This window comes from Orbicella franksi, chromosome 7 (assembly GCF_964199315.1).
Source record: "Orbicella franksi chromosome 7, jaOrbFran1.1, whole genome shotgun sequence".
Lineage (NCBI taxonomy): Eukaryota > Metazoa > Cnidaria > Anthozoa > Scleractinia > Merulinidae > Orbicella > Orbicella franksi.
This window is the reverse complement of record NC_138151.1, coordinates 16,988,402-17,008,251: the sequence shown is the minus strand read 5'-3', so window position 1 is coordinate 17,008,251 and position 19,850 is coordinate 16,988,402. Positions and strand designations below refer to the sequence as shown.

The 19,850-nt window shown below is 39.8% G+C and overlaps 1 protein-coding gene and 1 pseudogene across 4 annotated transcripts; both read left to right on the top strand.

Moving 5' to 3' along the window:
- Nucleotides 1-731: 731 nt before the first annotated feature.
- Nucleotides 732-18,758, top strand: LOC145492992 (sialin-like). Of its 4 annotated transcripts, XM_081472393.1 has the most exons (12): nt 732-1,067; nt 3,004-3,071; nt 8,114-8,494; nt 9,000-9,036; nt 9,427-9,626; nt 9,762-9,849; nt 13,327-13,413; nt 13,853-13,983; nt 14,429-14,578; nt 14,812-14,941; nt 15,685-15,929; nt 17,156-18,758. In XM_081472393.1, exons 3-12 carry the CDS (start codon nt 8,234-8,236, stop codon nt 17,306-17,308), a joined length of 1,482 nt encoding a protein of 493 aa, XP_081328519.1. In that variant the 5' UTR covers nt 732-1,067; nt 3,004-3,071; nt 8,114-8,233; the 3' UTR covers nt 17,309-18,758. The 4 variants fall into 4 exon arrangements, with proteins under 4 accessions (XP_081328519.1, XP_081328517.1, XP_081328518.1 ...); XM_081472391.1 differs by having other exon boundaries at nt 3,004-8,494; XM_081472392.1 differs by lacking the exon at nt 732-1,067 and having other exon boundaries at nt 1,279-3,071.
- LOC145493613 (uncharacterized) lies at nt 18,098-19,800 on the top strand (annotated as a pseudogene).
- Nucleotides 19,801-19,850: the final 50 nt, after the last annotated feature.

The window sequence follows — 19,850 nt, the reverse complement described above, 5'->3', positions numbered from 1 at the left end:
TCCTTCAGGACTTAACAATATTAAGCTATTTGTTGCAAGTCAAATGGAACAGTTATCCGTTTGGAAATTAGCGACTAAAATTTTTCCAGTTTCCAGTTTCTCATCAGGAAAAGCGAACTGTAAATGGTAAGCGCCATGATCTCGTTAGGCTGGTTTGCTGATTTTAGAAAAACCCTTACCATTATTCAACGGTTAACCGGTTTATTCTGACAAATGGTAGGTACCCCTTTTCTATTCCTGGTCATTCCAGAAGTGAATAAAAGAATCGGACATTCTGATTGGTAGAAAACCTCGCCCTATGCTAATGCTTTATATATAAACATTTCTAAGCTTGGTAAACATGTGGACACTTGCTGAATGAAATTGCCATTTAATCGAAAGACATCACTCTAATTCTAGGATATTCAAAGCGATCACGAGTAGCTGTCATGCATCTGCTATCCCAGACCACGTCACGTCAACAGGTCACAACTTAAGATAAAGCTGACTGTACTAATTGGGGAACTGAAACCTACTCTAAACCATAATGTTAGCAGCGAAAAGCTTTATCTTTATTGGTTCGCATCTTTTAATATGCAAATTTTCCTCAGCCTCCATCATTGTTATTGTTAGTTAGTTACTTATCTTAAATTTAAAAATTAGTTGTTACTTCTATTCTAAACGGTCACTTCTCAATCGATTCTCAAGATGTAAGTCGAAACATACGACACGTCAGGTTAAATGAATTTTGTTTTCCAACGTGCGTTTTATTGTCATGTTTGTCACTGCAGTCTGTTTGTTATTCCTTATAAAGCTACTGATGGCCAAAGAAAAAGAATATTTAGGATATTTAATTTTCTAAGTGACGGCTATCCCCAGGCGTCTATCACCCTTGCACCAAAAATGTTGTCAAGAACTCGCATTCATGGCATATAATTATAAAGAATCGTAAACGCAGTGGAGTTTTAGATCGCCACGTACGTCAGATCAAGTGACCGAAAATTATTTCTACTTCAAACTGGACCTGCTCCTTCTTTTGGACGATGGGTACAACTGTGAATGAAGTCAACAACGATATAAAAACTAAGGTACCGTAATTAAGTTTCGCTTGTCTTTTACACTCCCCAACTCACTCGATGTGTAAATTGATTCAAAATCGATTAACATGCACGCTTTAAAACTACATCTGCCTACATGTATGAACGAACAAGTGAATCCGTGTTTCGGTGTTGAAGTTCGTTATTTCGTGGTTCGATATTTACCTATGAAAATTATATTAAAACAATTACAATCCTCTCTTATAACGATATTGTTTTTCCAGCCGAGGCTGAATATTCTTAATTTTCTGCCGATTTTAAGCTGAAAATGTTCTTGTGAATATTCTTAGATTATAGCGTATGACATTTCTGTTTTCGAATGCATGTATTTGGTGACGGATGGTGTTATTAAAGTAATTTTGGAGCCAGCTTGCAGACCATTGAAGCCGCCCATAACTTCTTGCAGAAATGTTATCAGCATCCACCATACGGCTAGTACTGACCGTTTTTGTTGCTTTTAGGCTGGTTTTGCTATTCAGAGACAGGAAGAATTTTATACGGTTTGGTTAAAAACATATAATTGTATAGTATTTACAAATTTTCAACACACAAAATTGTATTCTTTTCAAAATCGCAGCCTCGGGGTTTATTCTTAAAATGTGTTTAAAATTTTGCAAATTTCAGCCTCGATATTCTTACAAAACATATTCTTATAAAAAAGAAAAAGTGTATTTGCATACATAAAAAATTCACTTTTAGCTCCAGTTGCTGGTTTTCAGTGTCACGCAATTCAAAATAGATCAAAATCAAAATCAAAACAGGTCAATAGATAAAGTCCAGAATCTGGGAAATGAAAGAAGGTAAATATGCGAAGGCTCTCGCCAAAATTCTGGTCACAGCAATTTTTCTTATGCGAGATATGCGGAGAAATTTTTTACCCAAATTTATAGAGATTTATATGGAGACGCCATGCTGGTGCCCATCCGTATGGGCACCAACATGGCGGCCGGAAACCAACAGAAACATCTGTCACTGAGTTTTGCTACAAAAGCGTGAATTTATCCCTCGAGGAACTCTAAAACATTAAAATAATACTTTTTCTAAGACATGAACTGTTCAGATAACCAAGTTCCCCGAAACAAGTCACTTTTTTAACCATCATGACAGCTCTCTAGGCCGTCATGTGAATGCCGCGTCACGCAAAAGCTTAGACATTCAGGCGTAGCGTTTCAAGAAACCAAGAACCCATTCGGAGCGAAAATTTGTATAAATATTAGTTTTCAACTGCTCTCTTACATCATTTAAGTAAAATTTCAGGAAGATCAATAGTTTTGTAGTTCGAATTTTGGTGACGTCATGTGAAAACCAGCTTTTGCGGGTGTACAGCAGCTGTATCGTCGCCAAATAGCTCTTGATCGACTTATGAACGCGCCAGAGTTTTCTTTGTTACCGTTTTTATTTCTTGTGGAGCCCGTCCAGACCTCTTGTTTTTCCTAGTTTCACTCGGGAAAAGTGGTTCGCGCTGATCTTTCTATCTATTTTTCCCTGTCTCTGATTACTTGTAGCTGTGTTCGGCAAGAATTTGATCGTTTGGCAACACTTCCTGAATCTAATCTTTCACATCTTTATCTTATCTTAGATAGTGTAGCTCAAGTTTCGCACCTAATCGAAGATGCATCGTCTTAGGGTATCGTGATGTAAGCCTTATGTTTTAGAAAATAAACTGCAATAGAGTGTAATAAAGTCTATTTCTCGTTAATTCTTTAATTGTGAACACGAGAGTGAATACTCAGAGCAATCTCGGTCGAAATCTCAGCGGTTCGAAATCAAAATGTTGGGTGCAAACTAGGATGGTGCGAACTCGGATGGGGCGCACTCAATAATTTGGTGCGAAACCTCCCCAAGTATTCATAAATGATTTCCAAGGCGCTGATATTACCCTGGCTACGAGAGTCATTAATTCCGCGGCTTTCTCTTCTCTGCGTAGTAGCTAACAGCAGAACTACGACCAGTCTTACACGGACGTTCTTTGGACTCGGCCAAACGGAGTGGCAGGTGAGTCCCAAACACAAACGCTATCAGAGTAGCGGGAACTTTTCTCGGTGACCGCGCCATACTATAAGGAGTACACTAGTCTGCTATGACTCATAAGGCTCCATTTATATGGTCTCAAGTACCCGAGACAATCCTCACCTTGAGGCAATGTTATCGAGCGATTTGTGAAAACATTGTCCCTGTAGGCCGAGTCAAATACATCCTGCATGATTATTCATAACCCTTAATATCCCTATTTCTTTAAGTCTTCCTTGCTCATTCGATCACAGTGGGTTTTGCCCGGTTAATTTTCACTTCTTTAATCTAGGTATTACGTGACACTCGGCACGCCGAGAGTTGTCCCGGTAGGCGAGCCAAAGTGTTTATATGAAGAAAAGTTGTCCCGCCCGCGAGGGTTACCCTACCTGCCGAGGCGAGACAACTTTCCCACACGAGTTGTTTCGCCCACCGTGGTCGAATTTTACAAAGAAATAAGTGAAAAATTAGCTCGGCGCGGCCTGGGTAACTCGGGGTAAGGTTTTTCTCGGCTAACCAAGACCATATAAACGGGCCCTCAAATTGACAAGTTCAGCTGGTACTCCTAAGTCATAGTTGTAAGTAAGTTGCTTGAACAAGTGCATGATAAAAATAATCGCCACGAATTTCCCTTTGAGCGCGTTTAGCCCTAGGGAAAGAAATAGGGAACCCCAAGTGGGGGACCACAACAAGGAAGCAAACATGTGCACTCTCAAGACAGTAAACGGAAACGTGGCCCAGGGACACGCCGCAACGACTTTTCCCTTTGTGTAGATCCTGATATGTCCTTTTAAAGTCGTCCCATGAAGTTTAATTAGGGGTCAGTCTCTTTTCCCTCCATTGCGATTGCGATTTTCGCGCTCTCCGGCCTCATGCGATTTGCCCTCGACATCTTCCTTTCTCTTACTACTTTTACTTAGTAGGCGTGACGGAATTTAAATGCATTGTAATTCAATTAAAACTACGTACTCTGAGAGGAAGAGTAGAGAAATCGATTGGTGCGGACACTTACGATGAAATTTATCACACGTTTGCTCCTGGCCGTTTCCAAATGATCGCGCAGAATTCCTGAGCTTATACGGTTTTGGACGTTTTACTTTTCTCGCGGCTCTCATGCGACTTCATTTCTGAAGCTCATCTGGAAGGCGAATAAAGACAGAACATACGTACGGGCGAAATGATTAGGTTTGTTCTGTTTGTTCAACTTCTACGAATTTATCTTTGAATTTCCTCGCGATCAAAGGATTGACAGTGTCAGTTACGCGCGGAAAGTTCATATCAGTTAAGCACGCCTTGTTATGTTATGGATAGCAAACGTCCCGGTTTCATTAGTGCTCAATCATATTTACATTTAGTGGAATTTTACTAGTATACTAATGCAAATGCTGTAATATGATTGGCTGAGCCATCAGAACACTATCAGCCATTAGTGTGCAGTGGCTGGAGGTCGTCTTGGCGATGGCGACGTTTTTTTCGTTTTTCCAAAGTTTTGGAGGAAAATTTTGATGCAAATGGATAATTAAATTTCTGAGAAGTCAAAATGAAGGACATTTTCGACTTCTTGACAAAAAAGTTGAAAGTATTGAAGAAACTGTTGCGCGCGCGCACACAACTTCAAGTTTAAATGACAATTCAATCCAAGCGATCTTTTTTCAGGCGCAAAATTTAATAATACGTCAAGGAATAATTGAAAACCGTATTCGAAGTAAATTTTAGTAAGAATTCTACTAAAACAATTAGATTATTCCTCTCGATTTCTATGAAGTAATAGCTGATTCGGCCTTCGGCCTCATCAACTATCACTTCATAGAAATCTCGAGCTCATAATCTAATCTTTAAATATAGCAAGCTTTAAAAACAAAAAACATCTTGGTTTCTTTTCATTCTTTGAGCTGCTCACCGCCAATGGAACTCTTTTAGCACACAAACAGTTCTAATTATAGAAGACCTATTTTGGTTAGTTTATTAGATCTGCAGAAAACGCCAACAAAATAAGCCTAATGTGAAAATAGGCCCACATTTTCAACAGAGAGATGGTGTTGTACGCTTTTTCAGGCCGGTGTGCTGGGTGCGCGAAACTCAAAAAGAGTTCTCTACACTCTTTTTTTTCCTATAAGAATATCATTTTTCCGACTCGGGCTGAACTAACCCGTAATTCTTATTTTTCTATTTTTTTATTTTTTTTTTTATTTTGAAGTAATTTTGGAGCCAGACTACAGGCAATAAGCCTAATTTGACCCACATTACATATGGCAGAAATTTAATTAGCGTTAAACGTACAGCTAGTGCTGAGTTTGCTGGGTTTTTTGGCCAGTTTTGCCGTTTAGAGAAGGAAAGAACAATGCTAATGAGAAAAGTCAATCGTGACAAAAGGTTACTGCCATAAATCGACCTAGAACCTCATGGGAACCAAGAAGGTAAGGTAGGTTGATCTCTATTCATAAGTATACTCCTCAGTTCGTACCATACAAATCCTTATATTTCGACTGATGTATAACCTGAAGACTACTGTATGTACAGGGACTCTCATTTGCGAGCTTGGACCACCCGTAAGACAAGATAATACATTGGACAGGGCGGGCACTTTGTCTCTGGACTTATATTAAACTGAAACGGTCTGGAAACCAGTCGACTAGAATTTACTGAAAGGCACAGAAAGAGTTCCAAGCCAAAGTAATAAGCCGCCGAATTCAAATGAGCATGCCAGTTTACCAACACCAGAGTATTCTAACAACGAACAAGCTCGAATTTTCTAGGGCACGAATTTTTTTTCTCACCTTTAGGTTTGGCATGATTTTTTTGGTGGGCAATAGCTTGTGCAAGTATTTGCTTAACATCAAAAATCAAAATCATAATAGTAGAAAGCACTTGCTCGATTTTTCCCCCATGGCTCCCCGTGCAAATTTTTTTATTCAGCAGTTTTTGCCGTGCGGGAATGTCTTTTGTCTTTTGGAAATTGCCTCACCCCTTCTCCCTCAAAAAAATATTGGTCCGTGTTGGCTCTCAATGATCTCCCCGAGACCACCTTGCGCGCTCTGCTGTCTCTACCGCGATTTAGCCTAAATACCTTTCAGTATCACCGCCACGCTACTAGCGAAATTGGCGCAATCGATCGTGACGCTTTCTTTCGTTTTATTCCCAAATAAAAATGTCTTCAACTTGCATTTGCTAACTTTATTACTGCCTTTCCTGTCCGACTAGTTGGGTGATACTAAAACAATTAGACCCTTCGCCCTCAAGGGCCACGGGTCAATAGCCCATTCGGCTTCGCCTCATGGGCCATTGACCCATAGCCCTTGCAGGCTGCGGGTCTAATTGTTAAATATTTACGCGATTGCTCCTATATGGCTCCACGGGATTAAGCCTCTGGGCCAAAACCCTACGGGGGTAAAAACGTGCCTACCCCGTTTAGGTTTTAAATTTTGTAGGAAGGTTTCTTGGCAGACGTCTATCGTCTTTCTTGAAATTTTTGCGATGTTTTCCAACGATCAATTTTCGCAAATTTTTCATAAGTTTCCTAACCAAATCACTGACTCGTGAGAAACTAGTTGAAACGAAAATAAAACAAACGAGAAGCGTTTTTGTTTTCTCGACACTTCTTGGCATACGAGAATTACTGTAGTCAACTTTGTTAAAAAGTTATTTGGGACTGCCATGGGAGAATGTGAAAGCTGTACTCAATGAACTGAGCGCAGATAGGGACCGTGATGCAGAGAACAAACATGCTGGTATAGAGGGTCGTACAGGGAGGTCTCTGGCACGGTTCACGAACGGAAAAAATAGGGAATCACGGATCACGGATATAAAAATTCGCTTTCCCGAATCACGAAAATAAGCAAGTAAGATACTCTTTTTAATGACCTGTTCTTATACTAGTAGCAGTGTTTGAAGAAAGTAAAATCGCGAAAGGCTAAGTCAAGGCTCCGTATTGCAAATCGCATACCTAATTCACTCTCGATAGAAAACTGAAAAACTCTCGGTAGACGACTCTAACCATTCGGAGGACTTGAGTCTGAAAATCACGAAGAATAGAGTGGTAAAATCACGAATATCGGTTAATAATTCAGGTTCTTCACGGGTCACGCAAAAACTTCAGGTCACGAGTCACGAAGAATAATTTCCTAAATTCACCTTTCACGGAAAATAAAATTAGCTAATCACGCATCACGAGAATACCCCTGTACGACCCTCGGTATAGGAAGAAAATTAACGGAGTCTTCTGAGTGAAATGTTAAACTTGATATTCGCTTGTGTAGGCAAAACATTAAATTTCTTACATATACAAATTCCCTAAGTCAACGCGACACTCTTCGTAGAAAATTCCCATAACTTGTATATATAATGATCTGACTGAAAAAAAAAAATTAACTATATATTATAATACAACTTATGTCATAGCTAATGGGTCATTCATTTATTTTTTTCTTTCTTTTACCGGAGTCATTAATATTTTAAGCAATAGAACACACAATTTTATTGTTCTTCGACGCGGGTAACAAAAACTAAAACCACGCTGGACTCATCGATAAATCACACCTTAGGTGAACAGGAGCAGAAGGCGAGAAATTATAAGGTCTTCGCGTGTTTTACTGTTATCGTTAGTGCAAAAAATGCTTTGAAAAACTATTGTAATATAGGAAAATCACTGTATAAAATGACCGGCATTCTCTATGTGCTGTGTAACGGGTAAAACAGTCAATATTGCTCCTAACCTGTCAGATCGGAAAGTCATTTTGGGCTACTGAATAAACATAAGTGGCCTGTCGGAAAGGAACGTAACATCAATTATAACAGTTAGACCCATATCTAACAGTTAATTCAAGGTAAAAACAAGTTTTGATATCAATGAACGTGAAAAACTGGCTTGCTAGAAATCGCCTTCCAATGTTAAAACGGACAAGCAGTGCAGGTTTGTATATCATCGGGCCTTTTATCAGTCTAAGGCTACTTGGTTAGAATTTACTTGTTAAAATCTCAAGTGGTCTATTAACCTTTGTTATTTACTGAGTGATCTTATATTGTTTCAGCCTATTTCAGCCGAAGGCACGTAAGAATTTGAAGTGAAGAGGCGTTTAATTGATTAAGAAGAAGTGAAACAAAACTGGAAAAGCCCGAAGAAAAAGTAATAACGACACGAACCACATTCCATGAAGATGACACACGACAAGGAAGTAACGCAATCCGACAAGGAAATAACGCAATCCGACAAGGAAGTAACGCAATCCGACAAGGAAGTAACGCAATCCGACAGGACTTGTCCTTGTGGTTTCTTTCGGAAGCGTTACATGGTAGCCATGTTGAGTTTTCTCGGATTTGCGAACATCTACGCTATGCGAGTGAATCTTAGTATTGCTATTGCTGTTATGGTCGCTAACCAAACAGTTATACAAGATGGCAAGGAAATCCAGGTATTGTCTAACGTTTGTTGTCCCACCTATTTCTTAAAACTGGGGGTTTTTCTACGCATTAAAACCGTAGTTGGTGGCTTCTCCATTTTATGCAGAACAACGTTTTCCTTTGCACTTTGCTGCAATCGTCAAATAACTCAGATTATGCCTAAAAGGAGAAAAACGGTACTACAGATGTTCATGTTTATTTCAACAATTTTCACGGAGTCCTTAAATATAAACATAAAGAACTTCTTCACGCATTCCAAGATGTAGACGCCTTTAATTCATAGATCTCAGATCTGTGTTCTACAAAAATACTTGGCATTTATAAGAAAATGTTTCACAACGCGTCAAAAAACAATAATTAAATTTAGGTCGCGCCTGTATCACCAACGTTGCTCGGAATATTGTAGCGTTTGTCCTGGTTAACTGAATCGTTTGAGCCAAATAAGTTGAGTGCAATGAGCTAAGATTTATTGAACAAGATTTCCCAAGTGTCGTTTTTTATATTCCTTAAATGTAGGAACCTGCAGAATTTTCCTGGAGTACAAAAATACAAGGTGAGTTGAAATATGTATTTGGTATTGATCGAGAGCGGTCTGTATAGTAAAGTATAGAAAAACCGACCTTAAGACCGCAAATAGAGCGATTGTAAGGCCCAGATTTACTTCAATTCGTCCATTTGTCTGTCAGTCCGTGGATAGTATTCGTTTTTTCCGAATTTATGCATTCCCCGTCGCTGACAAAACAACTCTTATGAAAGCATAGTTTTCTTTACCAACAAAGATATCAAACACAGTAACTGACAAAAATTAAGAATCATTCGGAAAAAGTTCAGAAAGCCTTCGTCTTTCTTGCTCGTTCAGTCCTTTTGCCATTCTGTAAATATAAAAGCTGTTCGGTACGTTTATCCGGAATAATCCTGTTTCTTTTTTTTTTCTCTTTTGCAGGAGTAGCTCTCAGTGCGTTTTACTATGGTTACATAGTGACTCAGCTACCAGGTGGAGTTCTGGCGCGAAAATTTGGCGGCGCCACCATGCTTGGCCTTAGTGTGGGTACCAGTGGCGCTCTGACGCTGTTGACACCTTTAGCTGCGCGTGCGCATGTTGGGGTCTTGATTGCCTTGAGGATTGCAATAGGAATGGCAGAAGTAAGGAACACGACTATTTCGTTATTATTTGTGTTATAGGATTCTTTGTTTCTTTTATTCATTGATGCTTATCACATCCTCGCATGTTTTTATAAATCTCGTCCTTCTGCTGGAATTTTTTTCCTGTCTTGTTAGGGATTTGTATACCCAGCCGGGCATGCGCTATGGAGTCAGTGGGCTCCTCCTTTAGAAAGAAGTAAATTGGCAACACTCAACCCCGCAGGTACTTATCAAGGTCATTAAAGGTGCTTTTTCAATCTTGCAAGAGTAGCGAAAGTTGCTATAGATTCTTTGGCGGTGGTGCTCAAAATCAAGAAGTTTCCATTTTCTTGCCAGTCATCAAGATTGATGCGGCACATGCTCCGCTCTCGTGAGAAGACTGGACTTAAGGACGTTCGTGCACTTTGTTACAGCGCATCCTTTCTGCATACAAAATGCATGTCGCAGAGTCAAGTCATGTCATACACCAAGCGCGTCCGCTAAGAAAGAAATAGAAGCAAGTATAGGGGTTGACACCAGATGCGCGAACCTCGCCCACATTTTGCTCTCTTGGGTGCTCGATGACCCCTACTTTTCTTTCTGTAGATCAATTTCTTTTCCGATTTTATCCATTTTAACAAAAAACAGGAAAAATCTGTTCGTGAGAAGTTACAAATATTTCATTTTTCTGCTCTCGTGTGAGCGAAGTTTTCCTCAAATGTGGACTGGCAAGGCTAATATTTATTCTTTTTCTAGCCCTGTTTAACCTCAAGAAACGACATCAGCTCCAAAAGTTTACTTAATATACTTAGTTGTGATGAATTGAGTACGTTTCACCTTATCTAAATTTCACTAGTGTAGCTTTTTTATGTCCGACAGTCTGAAGCTAAGTTCGTCTTAAAGTAACGAAAACTGATCTCTAAATACGCATGGTCTTCAACGCGCCTAATCTCGAAAACTGGCGAGCATGGTGACCGAACCCCCATTTTTTTGGCTTTTTGTCAAAAGTTACTGCATAATAAGTTTTAAAAGATATATTCGTGGGAACATTTTGGGTGCGAACGTCCTTAAGGAAACACATTTGAGCCCTTTAATTGTATAATTATTCTATTTTAGTAATTCAGTATCGAACGGTTAAGGGAGGCAAACTAGAAACATCAAGGTGGCTCAAAACAGTTTCCAACACTCAGATTTTGATGGCTCGTTACAACCATTCTTTATCACTGGAAGCTACTTGATGCTACAATCATGGTATAGTGGAACCCCGCTCTACGGACACCCGCTTAATGCGGACACCCCAATATTACGGACAGTTTCGTTTTCCCCGACGAAAAGCTCATATATTTTTTTCTAAAATTAACCCGCTTATTACGGACACCCGTTAATACGGACAACGGACACTTTTCTGTGTCCTGAGCGACAAACTCTTATACATCGTCAACCCCGCTTTACGGACATTGTTTGTATCTGTGCATTGTCTATTGTCATTGTCATGATTATGTGCTAATTAGAGATTTTGTACCCTGGTCAAATTATGACAGATTTCGGCGGGTTAATACAATTTTATTACTAAATGAAACAGTGTCAAAATAGCATGACGCATTTGACCAGTTCTTTCTTCCGGTGCATTACCCAGTCTGCAGTCCTTATATAAAGTTTTCTGCCTGATACGCTTACACAAAAGTTTCACTTTCTTGGTCTTTTGCTACAGTCCTTGCTTGTAGCCTTCTTCCTCTTTGACGTCTTATGCTTGCCACTATCAGCATCGGCCTCCGTTCGTATTGCTGGGTTGTTGCCAACGTCTATTAATTGTTCAAGTAAATCCACGTGCTTCCTAGGAGCATCAAAAATATAAACACACGGTATTTCCATACCAAGGCCTCCACCCCGATTAACTGCGTCTCCACATACTTCAACTGATCCTCGATTAGTAGGCTTTGAAATAAAATGGGTGACTATACCAGTGCGGTTTTTAGTGTTTGCGACGTGATATGGAATGTGGCCGATAACTCGACTTTCCTTTAGAACGGCGACTGCGTTTTTGTCCTCACCATTTTCCGGCTCTGGTTGCAAAGGCAAAATCTCACCGCCTGTAGAAGTCCACCAGTCCTTGTAAACATGAAATCCTCTTATCCAGGAAGAAAGTCAAGAAACCGAAAGTCAAGTCAATGAAGGAAGCCATAGCAATGCTGGAGGACGCGACGGAATATCTAACAATTGAAAACCTTACGTCAGCAGCGAATAACCTTTCCAAGGTGTTGTCTAACATTCAGTCCATCTGGCTGAATCGAAAACTAAATTAGATGCGTCAGTACAACGAAAAGTCACAGACTTCTTTGAATGAGTGAATGAGTCTGTTGAGGAGTTTAAGAAGAGCAGACAAAATTTAAACTTATCTTAAAAACTTAAACTTGTTACAGTTCCAGTTGCAGAAGAAGCTAAACGAAGAAGAAGCTAAATATTATAGATATCATAGATATTTTAGATTTTAAATTTTGGACTGTTAATTATTTACATAATAGATATTTCAAATCTTTAAATTTTAGATTGTCAATTATTTACTTAGCAGATATTTCAAATTTTTAAATTTTAAATTGTTAATTATTTACGTAATAGATATTTTAAAATTTTAAATTTTAGATTGTAGTTTTAGTTAGGGGACCTAAATAGGGATAACCTCATGGTCCTCCTTTTCAAATACTCTTTGTACTCTGTATTTGAATAAAGTATTATATTATATAAACACCATTTTAATGTTGCTAAAGTACTCTGCTATATTCCTTGTGTAAAGTAACGTCATGGACTTTTTCAACTGATCTCAAGAACAGTCTGTACAGCATAAAATTTATTTTAGTCCAAGAGTGATACAGTTAATGATTTGTAATTTACAGTACAATTAAAACGTTTTGTTGCCGTACAAGTGTCGGCCTTAGTGTTTGTATCGATAAAACACGTGTCCGTGACTTTTTTCCGAGGACCCCGGTTAATACTGACACCCCGTTAATACGGACATTTTGGCATGTCCCCTTGGTATCCGTATTAACGGGGTTCCACTGTATCAAAAATCTGCCCAATCATTGGTGAACACGTTTTTATCATTTTCATGACACAATAGGTTACCATAGCAACAGTTGACCTCCTAAAAACACCCTTAATTACAGCTTTAGGGGCTTGTAATTCAAAAACGGCACAGTGAAATTTTTTTATACTATCAACTTTTGATAAGGATGATGAGACGCAACTTTTGGAAAAGTTTTAAAAAAATCTGTAGGTAGGGTTCAAAGCCACCTTAAATTTTCGAAAATAAAAATGTCACGAAATGTCACGAAAATTATAACAACGTGTTCACCAATGATTGGGCAGTTTTTTTGACACCATTATTGTAGCATCAAGTGATAAAGAGTGGTTATAACGACCCATCAAAATCCAAGTGCTGGAAACTGTTTTGAGCCACCTTAAACACCATGGTCAGCTACCACACAAACCAAAGGTTTTAGGTCATCGAGTTATCAGCTCGTTTTAATTGAACTGCTTGCCTTATTTTGACCAAAGTCTCAGTTAGGGAAAGTCATAAAGAGAATTTCTCATTACCCCAAATACTTTGCTTATCTCCCTCGGCCGTTATTGATAAAATAATTTTGTATTATTCTTATTAATTGATCATATTATCAAGTCTGTCTCTGAAGATAAACCGAAACATACATCTCTACTGTATTTTCAGGATCAAGACTGGGTATTATCATTTCTATGTTCCTTTCAGGCCACTTGGCCTATAAAGTCGGTTGGTCCTCAATATTTTACGTCTTTGGTAAGTGAACGAACAAATTTGATAATTTTATTAATATTGTTTCAGTTTTGATCTTTAACGTGGAGAGAGAGAGCGCTGAGGTGACGTACCTGCTCCTGTAATTTGGGGAATCCCGAAACAGCCTTAAAGTCGTTGGAAACTGGCATCGAGCACTCCCAGATTCGAACCCTAGCTGAGTCCGGCATTGTGTTGTGTCCTTTGGGCAAGATACTCTCTTCACACAGTGCCTCTCTCTTCCCAGGTGTAAACAGAAAGGATACTGGTAGGAGAAATTGACAAAACACTTAAGACTGAGGAGTGTGGGAGGGGTTCACCTGCGATGTACTTGCATCCCATCCAAGGGCTAACAGTTCTCTACTCTCTCCTCTCTATCCATTGCAATACAACTGACGCGTTCAGGTTGGAACTACTTTAGTAAACTTGCGACTTCTCTTTGCAGGAATTAGTGGCATATTATGGTCTGTAGTCTGGTTTACATTGGTAAGGAATTCTCCATCGCAGCAGCCGTGGATTCCCGCCAAAGAGTTACGTTACATTGAAAATAGTCTAAGAGATGACTTACAGACTAAGGTATGGGGGCAACATTTCCTTCATTGCCAAAAGTCTATGTGGGTGACAAGACTGACCTAAAAGGTTAAGCGGGGAAATATTTCATTCCATTATGCTATCACATGACCTGGAAAGTGCTTCATCTAGTTGTCCGTTAAAGTTTTCATTGTTCGTTCCCGTTTTCATCAGATCTGGCGTCTAACAATCACACTTGGTCGTTTGCGTTTAAATGAAGAGGAAAATGATACTTTATTATATCAAATAAATGACAAATTTTAGGTGACTCGATAAATTTGTCTCTTTTTCGTTTGAGGATGACGAATGGTTAATACTTTCCTAAATACGCTTTCTTTATTTTCTCGACAAAACCTATAAACCCAATTTAAGACTAAAATGGAAAAATCCGTGACTGCATGGCCAGTTTTTAGATCTAGACTAGGTCCACTGCCTTTTGTTTCTTTTGCAGGACGTACCTATTCCATGGAAGGCAATATTTTCTTCTTTACCATTACGGGCTATTGTTCTTGCCCACTTCACTCAGACCTGGGGTCTGTACACCATGATATCAGAGCTGCCTTTATATTTCAACCAGAGACTACACCTCGACCTTAAACAGGTAACCATAGCAACTTGGCAGTCAAATCCGCCAAGTTTGATCCCCCATCTTGGATTTCATAGTGTTTTATTGCAACAGTTCATCGCTGTACCAGGAATAGACTACAGGGCCTTAACTGCAAATAATGATAAAGTATAGGATGCATGATGTTGGTCTGTAATGTGCAACAAAAGTCAAATTAAATGCTTCCATTCATCTAAGCACTTTTTATTTTTTCTCTTTGCACTTTACAGACTTCCGCAGCGTCGGCCTTACCATATATTCTTGTGCTATTCGTAATAGTATTTGGAGGGCAACTTGCAGATTGTCTTCGTAAGTATTTCCTCAGCACCGGAGCGGTAAGGAAGATCTTCAATACATTAGGTAGGGTACATTTTGTATCTCTAATCAGATTCATCGAACAACAACAACAACAACAACAACAACAAGCCCTTGTTTCTCTTTGGACTAACAGAAATATTTTTTCAAGGTTACATATTAACAGAGTTTTTTCCGTGCTACCGGGGTTAGGAGCAGCTCCGTCTATTTCAGTTGTTTGGAGCCCTACCTTGAGAAAAAAATGTTTCTCGTGACGCCCTTCGACCCATTCGACCAATCCACTAGACGAATTTAGGGCAGGTATGTTTTGCAGGTTGCAGGTTGAAAACTCGACTTTTAAGTCCGCGTGAGTCTACTTAGCACTTCGGTTAGCCTGAATAGCACTCCGGTTAGCCAAAATTAGCTTAGGTTCCTTGCGGTTAGCCTTTATACTGGGGTTTATTCGACCTAAACTTAAATAAATAAGTCGTTTCAACCTGCAACCTACAACCTGCAAAAAATACCTGCCGACGAATTTGCCTTAAGCAAAGTCACCAATATGGAATCTCATAATCCTCTGGGTAGGCCATTACCGAGTTGCCTTTGCCTCTGTGTCAAAACGAGTCAAGTCGAGTGCGACACCATTCATTTAAAAAGGTATTCCCATTACAGGTTCATGTCCATGCAAATCAAACTCATTTTTGCACGAGGACTCGTTTTGAAACCGAGGCACGAGGTAACTCGGAAATGGCCCGTTGAGAACACAGACACCATTTAACCAGGTTATAATCTTTGTTTTCCTTCTGCAGGATTTCTACCGATGATTGTTTTTCCAATCGCGGCAGGATACGTCACGTCAACTGACTACACGACTGCCATCATGATGATGACCTTAGGAATAGGTCTGAATGGTTTTGCTGAGTCAGGCTTTCTGATCAATCATCTGGACATTGCACCAGCCTTTGCCAGTGTTCTGTTAGGAGTCACTAACACAGCTGGTACTTTGTCAGGAATAATTAGCCCCACACTGACGGGATTTATTGTTCAACATCATGTAAGAGAGCATGAAGTGTCCTTGACCCCTTTCCTTGTTTCTTCTTTCTTTGCTTGTCTCCTTCTTTCCTTACTTCCTTACTAGCCTGTTTCTTTCGTTCGTTCCTTCGTTCCTTCGCTCCTTCGTTTCTTCGTTTCTTCTTCCCTTCGTCCCTTCGTCCCTTCGTCCCTTCGTCCCTTCGTCCCTTCGTCCCTTCGTCTCTTCGTCTCTTCGTTCCTTCGTTCCTTCGTTCCTTCGTTCCTTCGTTCCTTCGTTCCTTCGTTCCTTCGTTCCTTCGTTCCTTCGTTCCTTCGTTCCTTCGTTCCTTCGTTCCTTCGTTCCTTCGTTCCTTCGTTCCTTCGTTCCTTCGTTCCTTCGTTCCTTCGTTCCTTCGTTCCTTCGCTCCTTCGTTTCTTAGTCCCTTCGTCTCCTCGTTCCTTCGTTCCTTCGCTCCTTCGTTTCTTCGTTTCTTCTTCCCTTCGTCCCTTCGTCCCTTCGTCTCTTCGTCTCTTCGTCTCTTCGTTCCTTCGTTCCTTCGTTCCTTCGTTCCTTCGTTCCTTCGTTCCTTCGTTCCTTCGTTCCTTCGTTCCTTCGTTCCTTCGTTCCTTCGTTCCTTCGTTCCTTCGTTCCTTCGTTCCTTCGTTCCTTCGTTCCTTCGTTCCTTCGTTCCTTCGTTCCTTCGTTCCTTCGTTCCTTCGTTCCTTCGTTCCTTCGTTCCTTCGTTCCTTCGTTCCTTCGTTCCTTCGTTCCTTCGTTCCTTCGTTCCTTCGTTCCTTCGTTCCTTCGTTCCTTCGTTCCTTCGTTCCTTCGTTCCTTCGTTCCTTCGTTCCTTCGTTCCTTCGTTCCTTCGTTCCTTCGTTCCTTCGTTCCTTCGTTCCTTCGTTCCTTCGTTCCTTCGTTCCTTCGTTCCTTCGTTCCTTCGCTCCTTCGTTTCTTCGTTTCTTAGTCCCTTCGTCTCCTCGTTCCTTCGTTCCTTCGTTCCTTCGTTCCTTCGTTCCTTCGTTCCTTCGTTCCTTCGTTCCTTCGTTCCTTCGTTCCTTCGTTCCTTCGTTCCTTCGTTCCTTCGTTCCTTCGTTCCTTCGTTCCTTCGTTCCTTCGTTCCTTCGTTCCTTCGTTCCTTCGTTCCTTCGTTCCTTCGTTCCTTCGTTCCTTCGTTCCTTCGTTCCTTCGTTCCTTCATTTCTAGTTTACTTGCTTGCCTGTTTGTTTTTTCCTACTTAATTCTATTCTGTATTTCTTTTTCATCAGAGTGCCAAAGAATGGAGGATGGTTTTCTTCATAAACGGAGCGATTTATCTTGTTGGCGGAACATTTTATGTGTTGTATGCTTCTGGTGAAAAACAACCTTGGGCTAACGGAAACAAATATGAAAAACTTAACACAGATGAACATGAGCAATAATTAACCCGGGAAAAAGAAAATAAATATACAATATTATGATATATGAAATATTTCGTTACTCGGAACAGATATAGATATGGTTTTCTGATGTTTGGTAGAACGCCAACAGGCGACTATCAGATGATAGTGATTACCCATCAAAGTGGATCATAAATACAGCTTTCTTTTGCATGTGGATTTTAGCTTGAAGAGCGCTACGAAGAAATATTTTTTTGGGACTGAAAACCGCCGTAACTTACGAGTCAGTAAAACTTGAAACGGGCGCAGAGGTAAACGTTTCAAGATTGTGGAGAAAAGCTAAGTAAAAAGCGTTTTGGTAGTAACAGTTGTCATAGAAAATTGTACATACGTGTGTAGATTTACCCTCTTCTGACGAGGATGCAACGTAAAATACGAAAAACCTAAGCGCTCCATAGCGGTTAAAAATTTTCATAAATGAATTATTGTTGTTTTCAGTTTAAGGCATGTCGCAACGGGAAAAATGAAGACCATTTAGTCGTGACCAATAATGAAATAGAGAGTTTATGTCTCGAGCCTATGGATTGATAATTATTCTTACAAATTTTATGTCAAAAAACTACATCTAAGTGCTCGAACTATCAGCTCATTGGTCCTCGACAGAAACACTCTATTGTTGTGTAAGGTACGACATAAAAAAAAAAAAGACATGACTTATTGGTTTTGTGCATTGGACTGCTAATCAAACGGTCCGGGGGCCCCTTTCTCGAAAGTCCCAGTAACTTTACGGCCCGGAAGCCATATTTTAAGATCTAAATATAAGGAAAAATAATGCGGGTTTTATCTCAAAGGCCAGACCATTCTGTTTCGTCTCCTGATATTGTTTATTATTTGAATTTTAAAACTATTAACATCTCGATCTTGAATGTAAACACGGCAAACGAAAGACAGCTTGTAGGGACCATTAATTACCGGGACTTTCGAGAAAGGGGCCCCGGGCTAGGTAACTACCACAGTGCCTCTCTTCACCCATTTATATTATGATAAATGAAACCATCACTTTATGCCACAGAGAGAGGCGCCTACCTGATGGGCCGATTTCCTGTCAATCATACCCTTTTAAAGAAAATAAAAAAATGTTGTTATTAATAAAGTCTACAAAGGTCTGGCAAGTGCACCAAAGCTTATTTCCTGTTATTCAGTTTCGTTCTCTGCACGTTTTGCGTACCTATGAAACTTAATGGCACGAAACCTAACACCTGTGCCTAGTTAAATATCTCTGCATTTGCTGCGTCACCATAGCAGCAAATCCTAACGGTAAACTGTTCAGTAACATCCACGGTCACAATCAAGGTTCAGAATTTATTGAGTACAATTTATGACTCGAATCAACAACTTTTTAGAAACGGATTTCACTGGCAGTAAAAGTCCAGTATCTGATAATCACCGTTATCAGAAATGGTTCCCAACTAGATACGAAGGTCTACGTGAAACCGACCGATACTGGGCTTTTACTGCATTACCAAAACCATGTTGACGTAAGGTATAAACATTCTCTACTGAAGACAATGTTAAACCGTGCGTTCAAACTCTCCTCGAATTGGCAGTTCTTCCACCAAGAATGTGAACGTCTTAAAATGGTTTTTGCTTGTCTGCATTATCCCAAAACCCTTGTAGAGAACACCATCAGACATTTTATTGAAATGAAAGTTACTGAGAATGTTTCTAAACAACAAGTATCAGATGAACAAGAATCTCCCATCAGAATTGTCTTACCGTTCAAAGACCAGAAATCGGCGAATGCGGTAAGACACCAACTCGATGATCTCAGTCGAAAGATTGATGCCGCTATCCAGCCTGTTTACACAAGTCAGAAGATCAAAGGACAATTCAAACCAAAGGAACATAAACCTCCAATTGTGAATCAACAAACGCTGTTTACTATTACGAGTGTGGTCTGTGCGATGCAGACTATGTAGGCTTCACGAGTCGACACCTACATCAACGTGTGGAGGAACATAAGCGATCAACAATCGGCAACCACGTAAAGGATGAGCACGGAAAGGATCCAGAGACCATTGGAAGCAATTTCAGGATTTTGAAAAAATGTCAGAGTAAACTCGGCCGTTTGATTTTTGAAATGCTTTTTATTCGTAAACTTCAACCGAAATTGAACAAACAGTGACTCGATCCGCGCGAAGCCATTTACTTAATTATTTTAATTACTTCACTTTGAAATCGTTTCCACCGCCTTAACGTTTTTATTACTCATGCCGCAATTTTCTTGTATTGTTTCTATGTAAATATTTTAGAATTTTAGTCAGTGTCTCATTAGCATTTTTATAATCGATTGTATATATTTGGGCGCATGCAAAACTTTTACTTTTCAACTTGAAAATGACCGTCGAGCGGTCGAAACGTCGTTGCTTTTTAACGTTAACATTTTTAGTGAAAACAATTTATGACGTTTTAAAAAGATATCTACAAGATTAAAGATGTCGTGTGCTGTTAGACAGGCGTTTGATGACTCTCCGATAATTGCAAGAGCTTCTTGCACGTTTTTTGCAACTTGTCGCGTTACCCA

Excerpts from the sequence above, each read along its gene's own strand:
- LOC145492992 (XM_081472393.1), top strand. The coding sequence starts at position 8,234 with ATGAAGATGACACACGACAAGGAAGTAACGCAATCCGACAAGGAAATA. Across the intron at positions 8,495-8,999 it reads AAGATGGCAAGGAAATCCAG|GAACCTGCAGAATTTTCCTG; the intron begins GTATTGTCTAAC and ends CCTTAAATGTAG. Across the intron at positions 13,414-13,852 it reads CTCAATATTTTACGTCTTTG|GAATTAGTGGCATATTATGG; the intron begins GTAAGTGAACGA and ends TTCTCTTTGCAG.